The 13,712-nt window shown below is 50.1% G+C and overlaps 1 protein-coding gene across 2 annotated transcripts in view; it reads right to left on the reverse strand.

The window, feature by feature from the left end:
- Positions 1–13,712, reverse strand: part of LOC135918687 (endothelin-converting enzyme 1-like) — a 45,940-nt gene that overhangs the window by 11,502 nt on the left and 20,726 nt on the right. Inside the window, exons 2-4 of one of the 2 annotated variants that reach the window (XM_070540554.1) lie at positions 12,856–13,029; positions 9,069–9,282; positions 8,006–8,186 (exon numbers count right to left, since the gene is read on the reverse strand). In XM_070540554.1, the coding sequence (XP_070396655.1) occupies positions 8,006–8,186; positions 9,069–9,282; positions 12,856–13,029 (569 nt within the window). The remainder of the gene's footprint in view (positions 1–8,005; positions 8,187–9,068; positions 9,283–12,855; positions 13,030–13,712) is intronic. The other variant, XM_070540555.1, reaches the window with a different exon arrangement.

Raw genomic sequence — 13,712 nt, forward strand, 5'->3', positions numbered from 1 at the left:
AATTCAATGGCACACAAAGAAGTGTAACACACACAGCAAAGTATTCTGCTGTGTGTATTTCTCTTTGTGTCCCGTCAAATTGTTGTGCAATTAAACTTCAAGCTTCTATACCAATACACCGTCTTCAACCTCACCAATGCTCTAGTTATTAGGCCACAATGGTGCACATCTTTGAAATTTCCCAACACAAATTAGTTCTCCGAAAAATCACAAATGTTAAATTTTGCAGCACAGCTGTATGTATGAACGTGCCATATTCTTTACCACTAAACTCACAGGAATCAAAGAGGCAAGCATTAACCAGCCTTGCTGCTGCCGTTACCATTATCATCATGACACCAATGGAAAGACAGTGCCACGTTTCAGTAAAGGGAGTGCTGGAGGGAAAGGTGTGACAGCGAGGGCTTACAATAAAAATAACAGTTACGAGACATGTTCAATGCCAATATATGCTGCATGTCGCTCAGCCTACTTTGGCAATGCGGCAAGTGTTTACTCGTTTGGGCATATCACGTTTTGTGTAATCGTTGCTCTAAAGCTGTACAAATGGTCTATTTGCTCTGCAAGTTTTATTTTTATCATGGTAGGTTAAAGACCCACTTTTCATTGGCATCTGCACCACATTTCTCCCGATATGTAATAATGCCTTGGTGGTTCATGACATCTTCACGTACAGAGAGTTCTGCAGAGTATCGGATGTGCACTGTTCTAATGCTTAAGAATTAGAGCCCCATCATGAGACGAAAATATACAATTTATCCATCCAGAATAACGCCGCCCCCCCCCCCCCCCCCAAAAAAAAATAGAAGATGCACTGAACATCTGGCACATGCATCGACAGTGAGCAGAGCAAACAATCTGAAGTATTTTCTTCATGCAAGCCAACACACTAAGATTCTCAATGCATTTTTATTTCGCCACAAATGCATAGGCACAACCGGCTTGGCGCAACATCCACATCTCGCGCTGCAACAAATTGTGCAATGCCTCGCTGTTTCATAGTGCGGCCGATAGATTACGCATGACCAAAATTCAGCATTGTGCATACTTAGTAACTTCACCAATGAAGCACCCCAAGTTGTTTATGAGATTAGGATTCATAGGTTACTTCACACAATTAGTGATATCCATTTATCTATTTATACTTAACCCCTTTCCCAAGAAAGTGAGCCATATGGAAGGCACCCTGACAGATAAGTAGAACAATCGACAAAAAGTGATCAACCAGCGAAAAAGTCTGTTAATCACAGTAACGCTGACATTGAAAGCGCCTTAATTCCTACGTACGTTCCGTCTACACACCCGACTACGTTCGTAATGTTCCCACGAAGTGGGAAGCATTCTTTTATATATGCCCGCTCCGCCGCAGTATTCTGGAAAGCTAGCCACCGCTTAAGCACTGCCGCATCGATAAGCGCGTCAGACACATCTCTGACACAGTGGCTAACAGTAGTTTGGTGGCGTCCGATGTAACGCTCGGCGCCGACGCTTCCCTGAAAACTCCCAGTCCCGTAGAAACGGAGGGCACAGATGACTTGCTCTACGACGGTGAGCGAATGAAGCCCGCCACGCTGTCTCCGCAGACGAGAGTCTTCGCCTAGCTCGTCACACAGCCAGCACACTGATGTCTTCGACAGGCGAAAATGACGCTGAAACTCCCCGTCGGTCATTCAGGTGAACGGGTCCGGACGGTCATACTGACGCTTGCTGCCGCTGGATGCAATGAAACAGGCTGCTGCTGCCGCCGCCATGTTCCCGAGTTGAACTCGGAGGGGGTTTCGCGATGTACGAGTTTAGCACGAGTTCGCCTGTCAATCAAAACCAGAGGTCACGCCCCGCGCGAGGCATGTAACTATTGCGCGCGCACCCACTACAGTTGGGCCACGCCCAACTCATCTTCCGGCAACAGCGACGCGGTGTCGAGCTGGGAGGCATCAACAATCTTGACCGCCGACATAAAACACGCACAACGCACTGTCATCGGTGATGTACTGAGCACCACTATCGAAAACAAAGCGTTGACTGTCGCTGGCATACATCTTCTCGGGCTGAGATGGCCGCACAACACGGTTTCATTGCCTGCATTGTGGCGGCGTAGCGCACAGTAAATAATTATCGGCACGTCACTGTAGGTGCTTGCAAGGCGTCGAGGCGTCGAGGGGGACGACGATGCTGAGGAGTGCTTATTGCAGCAGTCGTTTCAGATGGCTGCTCTGTTATCGGTGATGAAACGGAGCCACAACGTCGTAAACACGATCAGCGTCCGAGAATCGCTCGCTCTTCTAGGCCCAGTGCAATGGCATTTCTTCATCACAAGCACTGCGCACTCAACAGTTCCAACACCTCTCTCCGTTCGAAATCTGATTTCATAACTGCACACAAGAGCCCTCACCTGCCAAAATGCGAGTGCTGCGGTGTCGTTACGATATCCATCTGCGATCGCTGCTGGCTCCAGCAGAGGTAATCCGCAAGCACCTTCGACTGCACAACACACTCATATACTGCGTACTTGCGCTCAGAGGCGCCTTCACTGGGCAAGCGATGACAAGCGATGAATTCTGTCGCTGGGGAAGCACGCACGTTTCGCAATGTATCGCAGAGGCTTCGCGCACAAAGATAAACTGGTACATTTTCACTGAACTGCGTCACTACGCACTATAATATACCATACCTGACCATACCGCCATTTTACAGCGACAGCTGTTGTGTCGTTTTTAGTTGGTAAAGCGGGGGCCTTAATAGCCTAGTGAAGCGCCTGCGATGAACAGCCGTACCGCGGCGCTGCGTTTCTATTCCCCTAATAGAGAAAGAGTGGCCATGACCCTCCATGGATCATGACCGACTTTATTGAGAATAGCACTGCAGCGCCCCTAGGCGACTTATCACCGTATGAACGCCCTCGTGCGTGCGACCCGCTTCAATGTACCGCTTCTAAGCTTTCGCCTCCCTGTCGCCACTCACGGCAAGAAGTGCAATATTTAATAATTTGCACGATCTCCGTTTGTCATCACAAATTTCGAGCGTTGAAAACAAAAACGGATACCTAACGACATAAAAATGTGCGTTATTTTATTTGTCGTACTTTAACGTATTCGTTTGAGTGAAAGTGTAGGTGCAAGAATGCGCCGCATGTACCCCGTTCGCATTCGATGGAGGATAGATAGATAGCGCCCGAAAGATGAGGCACGCCCTTGACGCGCCCGGGAGAGGCGTGGCAAACGGCTCACGGCAAGTGTGCTGACAGACAGCGGGGCAGTCACGGTATCGCTAAGTTGCGATAATCCGTTGATAACAATACGCGGCGCTGGCGCGTTTCGTTGTGCAGCCTTCTGCGCTTGAAACGTGGAAGCAGCGTGCCGCGCAGGGTGCGCTCATGTTGTCATACGTGACTTTTTGTCTACACATCTTTTTGCCTGCACCTTCGGCCCGTTCCGCGCTATCTCCGTTCACTGACTGCCGTCGAGCAAACTCGGGCAAAACTCGGGTGAACGAGAAACTCGGCGCATCCTGCATAGCACCCCTGGTCGCATATAATTTGGCATCCGCGCCACTTATGGGTCTCGGAACTCACCTTTGGGGCAGATAAAACAACTCGTTCCCAGCACGCTACGCCAACACAGAATGTGATACCAAGGAACGTCCGGGGGAAATGAACGGACTCTTTCAAGCTAAAGGTAAAAAAGTTACAGCAGCAAAACTCCCTAACGTGGGACTTGTCAGACAGTGCGCAAGCATGTTCGTCCAGTAACTTAATCTTATATATATATATATATTGTAAGGAAGAGAACGAACGTGCGCACAGAGTCAGCAGCATCGGCAGCAGAGGCTCGAGCTCGGGAACTGCTCGGTGCAGCCTAGAACCGATGGTCGCTACGAACCCCAGTAAATCTCCTTTAGAAGTGGTGGAGCCGTGCTGGGTAACGTTCCATTCAACCATCCTGGAACTTCGTTCTCGGACGCTACCCTCCGCCATGCGGGACGCCGACCAGCGGACCCTTCCATCGCCACCCGTCCCTTGCGCTGGCACCGTTCGCCAGCGGGAGCCTCCCATCTTCAGCGGAACCGACGGAACACGATCTCTACCACCGACGATGCTCGGTTTTTGAGCGCAATTGTCTACCCTGCACGTCCTCCTTGAATTACACCACGACCTCTTACATCCAGACAGTGGTACGAGCACGAAAGCTCTACTAAGTCTGGACGTCCATAAGGCTTTTGATAACGTGATCCACGCGGCCGTGCTCGAGAGTTTAGCCTACTTACAACCTGGAGAACGAACCCACAACTATATGAGGTCGTTTCTCACGGACAGGATGGTCAAGATCACGGTCGGGGACCTGCGCTTGCCTGTAATCCGGCTCGGGGACAGAGGCACGCCGCAAGGCGCAGTCTTGTCACCGTTCCTATTCAACTTAGCAATGCGCACCCTGCCTCCGAAACTGAATGAAGTTCCGGGACTCAGACACAAGCTATACGCCGACGGCATCACGCTATGGACGTGTGAAGGGTCGGACGGCACAGTTGAAACGCTCGAACATGCCACCGACATCGTCGTGCAACACGTGAACGCAGCGAGACTAGAGTGCTCCCAGCACAAGTCGGAACTCCTGATGCGGCCACCAAACCGAAGCAAGCAAAAGTCACACCCACTTCCCATCACGAGAAGCGTAAACCGGCAGCCAGTCACCCATGTCGAGCACATGCGAGTACTGGGCATGATACTATACTGAGCAACATGATACATATACATGATATGATATGACATGACATGATATGATACTATACATGATACTGAGCAGAACTGGTGGAACGGCATAACCATTGACCGACTCCAGATGACGGTGAACCAGACCACGTGACTGCTACAGAAAGTGAGCGCGCGTAAGCAAGGCATGAAGGAGAAGGACCTGCTTCAACTAGTCCAGACCTTTGTCGTCTGCTGTCTCACCTATGCACTACCATACCTACAGTTACAGAAGACAGAACGAGCTCGCCTCGACTGCATTGTCGACACGCATACAAGGTAGCCCTCGGCTTACCAAGACGCACATCCACCGAGAGACTTCTTTAACTGGGAGCTCACAACACCATCGCTGAACTCATTGAAGCACACCGCACGTGAAAGGACTCGGGACGAGCGCTGGCTGGACGCAGCGCTCGTCCTGTGTCCTTTCTCTCCGTCGTCGTTTGGCCGCTCTGTTACCATTATGAATGTATACCAACTCGCCCAACTTTTCACTTTAACACCGCACATCACGGGTTCACCGTCTTTAAGGTAGCAAGACCGGCTGCTGGATCCTTGCTCGAATGGGCCTCAGAGTGTTCTCACTGGGCAGTGACCTAGCCACCATCCCACCACACATAAGGGGCATGCTCGTCATCAAACAGCTGCCCAAAAACACAGTCGCGGCCACCAGGACGGCAGGAGAAGAGCGAGGGCCCAGGCCTACACAAGACTTACGGGATCAACTCCACCGTGGCGTACGTCGACGCAGCCCAGTACTCTGATCGACCCCACACCTACGCCATTTGCGCCGTTCCAAGCACCGAACTCAAGGCACAGACGGCTTCGAACTCTGTACGCGCTGCCACCCCCACAGAAGCAGAAGAAGCCGCCATTGCGTTGGCCTTGGCCTGAACAAACGCCTATATAGGTATGAGGGACTCCAAAACTGCCATAACGAACTTTGTCGAGTAATAGTGGCACAGACAACACTAAAGCTCTTACAATCACTATACAACAGAGAAGAACCACGCTCAATAGAGCTGATGGTTCCCGGCTCACGCGGGGAATTCAGGGAACGAAGCGGCCCACCAACATGCTCGAGCATTCGTCAGCCGAGCGGAGGGCCTGCCGGAACCGGGGACCTCAAACGAAGTCCTGCGTTCATATTACGACATAACCCAATATCACCGTCTTACACGGCACACTGGGCCCGCACCACACTAGACAAGCGCCATGGGATCACCTGGGGCAGGTTACAGACACTCATACCCGAGTCCTTACGTATACTCGCACATTTACCCGGACAGAGTAAGTCCGTACTATGACCTCCTCACAGACATATCCTCTGGGACTGTGAAGAGGCCCCCCTCCCTCCTATCTCCTGGCACTCCTGGACTATCCCTCACCTTCATCGTGAGAGGAAGTGCTGCTTAGCTCCAGCCCGGACGTGCAACTCCGAGCCGTGGAGCGAGTCGAAGAGGTCGCCGTCACGCATCGCCACGCATCTCTCTCTCTCTCTCGTTGGGTAGACATAGAAATGCTTACGCATTTAAAAATCCAAGGAAGCCTAAGCACTTCTTAAGAGTTGTGAATGCGAAAGCAAAAATTGGAGGACGCTAAAGCTTCGCCTTCAAAAGTGGAACGCGATAGCGTTATCGCACCCCGTTCGCACCGCCCACTCATTCGCTCAGCATGCTCTTGAGTCACAGAAAGACATAGTTTTCATATACAACACTTCTAAGTCCACAGCACAACTTTGGGGCATCCTCGCACCGGTCCCCAGACGGCCTTAATGCGTTAAAACGAGACGAAGGGGAGAAGCGGGCGAGTGGCGCGCCATCTGTCGCGGCAGCGCCGTACAGTGTGAGGAGGGGGTCTTCTGTGTTTGCTACAATATGGCTCTGCGTGTGCGCCAAGCGCAGAAGAAATGTAGCGGAAACGTACTTCGCTACTCGTTTAACTGCGACTTCAGTAATTTACATGTTCATAATTACCGATATACACTGCAGTATAACTTTCTACGGCGCGGTTCTAAGGCAACACCGCATTCACTAGAGGCGCTTCTGTCCCGCTTTGAACCATCGAACTCATGGCTGAGTGGTAGCGTCTCCGGCTCACACTCCAGAGATCCTGGTTCGATTCCCACCCAGCCCATCTTGCAAGTTGTTTTTATTTATGAATTGCCTTCCGGGATTTCTCGCTCACGGCCAACGCCACCGACACCGGTTTTTCTGCGATACGAGCTCCTTAACGCTGTCGCGTTAATAATGTCCCATTGAACGTCACTGAGCGGTCCTTCGAGTACAACCCCTCGTGGGCAAGCGAGTGCGTTGATACGCTTGGCGCGTTTCGATTGGCCCTTGCCGAGGCCAACACCTCCAAGGTGCACTTAGAACGCAGGCGATAGCTTTCGCAGACAAGGAACACGCGGATAACACAGGCTTCCAAGAGAGAGAGAGAGAGCGAGGGTGTCGCGGTGATGCCCTCTCCCCTAACTCAACACCAGGCGTGCTATCGCGGCAGCAGCTGTTCCTTTTCGCAGCCAATGGGAACTCAGTCGAGGCGCGCTCCTAATGTGACGTCGCAGCCAATGTGACTTGAGGTGCCGTTTCGCAGCTACAGACTACAGACGCCTGCTTTTTCACTCAATGGGCCATTTGACGCTTTCGCATAAAAAATTGGAAGTGGCTTAGCTCGGCTATGCCAGGATATACGTAGCGAACGCTAAGGCGTAGCATGGTTAGCCTTGGTTAATCTTGATTGCAAGTCCAGGTTAGTCTGGTTGTCTAGCTATGTTGTGGCGTTTATTAGTCGTTCGGCGCGCTCTTCGTCTGTTTCATGGGCGATTCGTTTCCTCTTCATCTCGTTCCGATGTCGATTCCTGCCTCCTGCTTATCAGAATTGTCGCCGTCCATACTGCCGCCTGAACTGCGGTTGCGGCGCACGCGAGCTCTCCTTTTGAATCCTCCATGTTATCAGGCATGCGACGCAGCTGGCGAAGCGAGCGGAGGCGAGCGCAACGACGAGGAACGCGTGTGACGTCATACCTAACGGCGGCGCGCCGGAAAGGCGCGGCGCTGCGCAGCGGCGGAACACCTGTGGCTCGGTGCTACTAGTGGCGCATGCGCAGTAGTGACTAGGGAGCGAGCGAGAGAGAGAACTATCCGTGGCGAGGCGCGCTTTATGACGTCATTTGCTTCTTCGGAGCACCGCCACGTCGAAATTGCATGTTCGCGGCCAGTAAAGCTTTCGCTTTAAAAAAGAATCGTCACAGCTTACTCGCGTTCCTCCTGGGAGCGGCAAAGCGGTTGTTCGTCCTCGCCAAGGCGCAAGCAGCGTTCTCCTGCCTTGCAGATCCTGCTGGGCAGGTGTCTCTCGCCGTGAAGGGCGACCCGAGGACGAGACCTGCCGCGTGCTCGTGGTCGCCGGCGGCGCAGCGGCAAGGGAGCGAGTGCCCGTGCTGCGAGAGCGACCGGAACTGTTACAACGCGGAACACAGTCAGAAATGAAATTATTAAGACTGTAAGGAACAGTCTAAAGAAAGGGGACACCAAAGATATGTACAGTTAGGCTATGGAACAGATTACACTGCGAGTGTAGAACGAGCAAGTGGCAAGCAGAGGCTTTGCTTCCCGTGTTGAACTTAGTTCATGTAGTTTCTTACTGTATCAGCTAGAGGGAAATCTGGCGCCACTGTCTAGGGGAGTTTACAAACGGTCGCTGTGCCGTCGTAGGAATGGCGGTATATACGGGTGCGCTAGGCTTGTGTTGGCTGGTGTTGTACGAGGCTTCCAATAAAACGTAGAAATGGCGGCAAAGATAATGCACTCTTACAATAAAATTTTCGTAAAAGGTTTTCGTTCACCCGCATTACATCTTTCAGTGAAGCTTTCTCGCCTGCAGTGCATAATCGAGCGAAGAAAAGCATGAACAGTCGACAAACTGCTCCAAAGCGAGTGCGAATCTCGTCTGTTCTCCAACTTCAGGGGCCCGCTGACACACTTCACGTTTCATATAATTTTACATGCAATCACAAGTTCTCATAACTAAACAAAACATGTTTTGTGTAATGATAAAGTTAAAACGGCTTTTACTTGCTGTTTCAGTAGGAAATTAATCATTGTGACAGACGGAACGGTGCTCTCTAAAGGCGCGTCTTCGAAGTGTCCTGGCTCTCCTGAGACGATGCCAATCCAAATTCACCATATATACCGGCACTCCCATGCATACAACAGCGCAGCAGCACCAGATTTTCCTCTACGTAAAACAGTGAGAAACTCTATGACTTAGCTTTCCCATGTTAGGCTTAGCTTCCCATGTACGAACAAGCCGACGTCCTCACCCAGCGCTGGTGGTCCGCGAAGATGACGGAAGAGGGACGGTCGAAGACGGTGACTGCTCTGCCGTCAGCCCAGTGGACCTTGACGGAATGTCACGTGATGGCGACGCCGTTTTAGAAGTCGATGCCGGCGAGGCATTGCTAGCCTCGTTTCCGAGCACCACCTTCGGCAACGGCTCCGCAGACAGTTTAGGGAGGAGAGCCTTTCCCTCTCCGGCTAGAGGAGCGAAACAGTGCTTTGGTGAGTGCTAAAAAATTCACGGAGCATTGACACGTGGGCTGAGTTTTCCCTTTTTAAAAGTGGCGATTTAAGGCCAAGGGCGATCGTAGCAATGAGAGTGATAGCAAAGTATTAAAATAATACTGTGCTCAGTAACGTTCGTGGTTTTATGGGTAGTGTAAGTTGCAGTAAACATTCGCTTACGAAAAAGCACGCCTGGTCCCACGCGCCCCGAGACACACATGAACGGAGTTCACTAGATGACCTCGATCACAACGCTCACTTGATGAGGAGGGCCGACAGCAGAGAGAGAGAAAACACTTTATTTTAGGAGAGAGAGAGAGGACTGTAGGAAGGCAGGGATGTTAACCAGTCAAGAGTCTGGTTGTCTACCCTACTCCGGGGGAACAGAGAGGCGGAATAGGGAGAAGGGAGAGAGAAGGTGCAGAGACGTGTACGGATAGTACTTGAGTTATAGCCGCTCGCGCGAACCAGACGTTCTGAGAGAGCACAAAAGTGCCTTCACTGCCTTCTGAGCCGATGATCAGTGGATACTTTATTGTAGAAAAGGGAGGCAAGTTGTGGGGGCCCTCAGTCCAGGACCTCGCTTGCAGCGTTCTGCAGCGCGTCGCGGATGAAGACCGCAAAGTGCTGTTGGTCTTGGTGCGAAGTGGCTGTGGTCAGCCACTCGGCAGTGGGTTTAAAGGTGACGGATGTGAGGGGTGCTATAAGGTGTAGTGTGGGGAAGCAGTGCCATAAAATGCGGGGGTATTAAGGTACAGCCTCCGCAGTGGCGGCTCATTCGAGGGCTTTCTTAGCGGAGGCCATTTATAAGACGCATCCTGGCGGGGGTCGGGAAGGTGCTTGTTTATGCCTGGCGGATGAGCACGCCTGGTCGGTGCGTCAAATCGCGATGCGGCTTGGGAAATATTCGGCGTGCGTCTCGATATGGCTTGAGGGGTGGCGGGATTGATAATGACTCGTCTGGGTCTGGCCGGGGAGTGTGAGGAGCCTGGTTTATTGTTTCGCAGGCAAGCTGATTAGCTTGTTCATTCACCGGCATTCCCGCGTGACCTGGGATCCAGACGATCTCTACCGAAGGATGAAGATGTTGCTGTAAGTGTTTCGTGATATTGGTGGGTACATCGTCATGCAGAAGCTTCCTGCATGCGTACATGGAGCCCGTGAATGTGATAGCTGTGCGTGTGTGTGAGTGTGGAAGACGCTGGATAGCTGCTGCGATTGCATGTAGCTCGGCTGTGGTAAGGTATTGTGGGCACGAGCTCTGTGTGTACAGTGTGGAGGTGGTGATGGGCTGCGGAAATGGCCGATCACTTCTGTACACTGTCGTCTACATAGTAGTATGTGCTTCAGGGGTTACGTGTGGTCTACCAAGTGTAGTATGCTACCCATTCTTGCCTACGGGCTTTGCTATTTTCCAGGTTCATATGACGTGGAAGAGATGCTGGATACCTAGTAAGGATCTAGCTTCTGGAGCGAGTGGTAGTGTATCTGCAGAGGGTGTGGCAGGTGGCTGCAGTCGTACGCTACGCAAGATGCTGCGACCTTGTCCTGTATACTGTAGGCGCAGCTCCTGACCGCGGCAGTGAATGGCGATGAGTTCGGTGACAGTGTTGTGGCATCCTCTGTCCATCAGGAGCTCTTTGTTAGCGCAGAGAGGGAGTCTCAGCGCCAGCTTGGTCGCTTTGCCGATGAGTGCGTCGAGACGGGTGAGGTCTTGGCTGCGTAGGTTGGAAGGTGATCGACAGCAGGTAGGTTCTCGTGCTTCTCCCAAAGCGAACGTTCAATGCCGCTGCTCCCTTTACCATTTCACTGTGAGGCGCCTCCGAAACTCAGTAGCACTAAGGGGGCTTGAGCATAACTCGTGACGTCAGCTCCAACAAAGAGCGCGCGGGAATACCGCGCACGTCAAGGCATTAGCATTCTCAGCACGAAGGCTATAGAGGGAAAGAAAGAAAGCCAGGAGGGAGCGCTGCCCAGCGCCCGACACGCGACCATGTAACGGTATGCTTTCTAGGGTCTTCCACCGCCGAAAAATCACGTACGCGTGCGAAAGCAACTTGCAGCTCCCGCACTCGGTCGTTCTGCAAGACGCACAAGGCCGCATGCTAACACGGCGGCGAAAATTACGGGAACTTTATGCAGGTCAAGTATCACGCTTCCGCCCGTTGGTCAGGCGCTTCGCAGTACTGATTTGTCCGAAGCGCATGCGCTAAAGGAGCAGTGCGTTCAAGCTGGCGTGAACGAGCCGGGCCGCTCCTATGTATACGCCTTTCTTCAGTGAACCTATTTATTATTCACCTGTGCGTTGCAAGTCTCACAATAAAATGTGTAAATGCGTGTACCATTCAAACGTATTTAGTGCAAGTGCAGAACTCGGAGCGTTAGAACCCATTCGAATTGGTTTCCTATAGAAAAACAAAACAAGAAAAAGAACATGCATTTTGTAAACACACTACAATTCTGTGAATGCAATTATTGCTTCATCGCCCAGTTAAAAAAAAAACAGTTGAGTCTAGTTGGATTTTTCAATGAGACCCAACTGGTTCCAATTGGACGCCATCAGACCCTTATGAAAATGACTGTTGAAATGTTGTTGGCATATTGTTGACGAACTGTTGACTCAATAGCCTTTCAACAATACCTCAACAATTATTGAAACCACAGAGCACTAATTCAACAGTAAAGTTGTTGGGCAGTTCACAACAAAAAAGTCGTTGACTAAATTCTGTTGGTATAGTGTTGAATAGTATTGAGTATTATTGAGCCATTGTTGAGTAGTTTTCAACAACAAAGTCGTTGACTAAATTCTCTTGATATATTGTTGAATAGTATTGAGTATTATTGAGCCATTGTTGAGTAGTTTCCAACAATAAAGTCGTTGACTATATTCTGTTGATATATTGTTGAATAGTATTGAGTATTATTGAGCTAATGTTGAGTAGTTTTCAACAATAAAGTCGTTGACTAAATTCTCTTGACGTATTGTTGAAAAGTATTGAGTATTGAACCATTGTTGAGTAGTTTCCAACAATAAAGTCGTTGACTAAATGCTGTTAACTTATTGTTGAATAACACTGAGTCACGAGCAATATTGAGTTTCGAAGTACATGTGAAAAACACAGGCACATATGTATGTGTGCGTCTTTTTCACATATATGTTGCTTTACTGATCACTTAATCACCATTGCATATATACAGGGTGTTGTTTCACGTTACTTGAACCATAGACGTATATACACGGGTTTCAGCTAACTTCACTCAGAGTTTAAAAATATGCCGATGCACCATAAGACGATGCGACCAAATGCATGTTGCTCACTCTTGTACGTGTCACGCTATTCTTGTATTTTTCCTAAGTAGCTAACTAGTCAAGAAAATTAGCCATTCTGAATGAACAAAGTTAGGCGAAAAATTCCAATTAGAAAGTTCTAGAGCACTTTGCAAAACGTCCGATTAGGCAATTTCTAACTTTCTATCTATTAAGTGTTAGTGTTTTTCAGCTTACTGCGGATGCCCGAGAAATACAAAAAATATCACCTGACATACCCGCTTGCGCGCCGTGCGTGCAGCGCTCCCAAACGAGCATACCATCGAGCAGGGTGTGTTGCCGCTTAAAAGGCGACAGGGCAGTGACGAAGGCGTTGGCTGTGGTATTGATCGCCAGCGACGTGCTTCCCTCGCTGCGGTTCATGATGGCGATAAGCAGACGGGTGTTCACACCTGTGAAATGGTATGTTTTCGTTTGTGCGCAGAAGGCTTAGGAGCCGTGCAATCACGACTCGCAGGCGGGCATGTCACGTGGTGCTTTTTGTATTTTTCGAGCATCCGCAGTAAGCTGGAAAACACTAATACTTAACAGATAAAAAGACAGAAACTGTTTATTCGGACGTGTTGCCAACTGCTCTGCAACTTTCTAATTGGAATTTCTTCGCAACTTCCTTGCTTCAGAAGTTGGTTAATTATCCTTGACTAATTAGCCAATTAAGCAATATATAGAAATAGCGCGACACGCTACATACCAAAGGGAGCAACATGCATTTAGTCGCGTCGTCATAGAGGGCATAGAGCTTACACTCGGCCTAAAGTTAGCAGAAACACCCTGCATATATATATATATATATATATATATATATATATATATATATATATATATATATATATATATATATATATAGTTTGAGAAGACAAACGTCGCTACAAGCAGTGATAAACAACCGATGATTGGACGCATCCTGCATTTCTATCGGCGTCCATTATAAGGGGCCAGTGCTGGCTGAGTGTTAGGAAACGGCATTGCATGCCTCCATGTTAAATATGGTCAAGGTGGCGGGGAACGTTAACAAAATTCAAGTCTGGGGTTTGACGGGCCAAAACCACGCTTTGATTATGAGCCGCACCGTAGT

The sequence above is a fragment of the Dermacentor albipictus genome, chromosome 6 (assembly GCF_038994185.2).
Source record: "Dermacentor albipictus isolate Rhodes 1998 colony chromosome 6, USDA_Dalb.pri_finalv2, whole genome shotgun sequence".
In the NCBI taxonomy this organism is placed as follows: Eukaryota; Metazoa; Arthropoda; class Arachnida; order Ixodida; family Ixodidae; genus Dermacentor; species Dermacentor albipictus.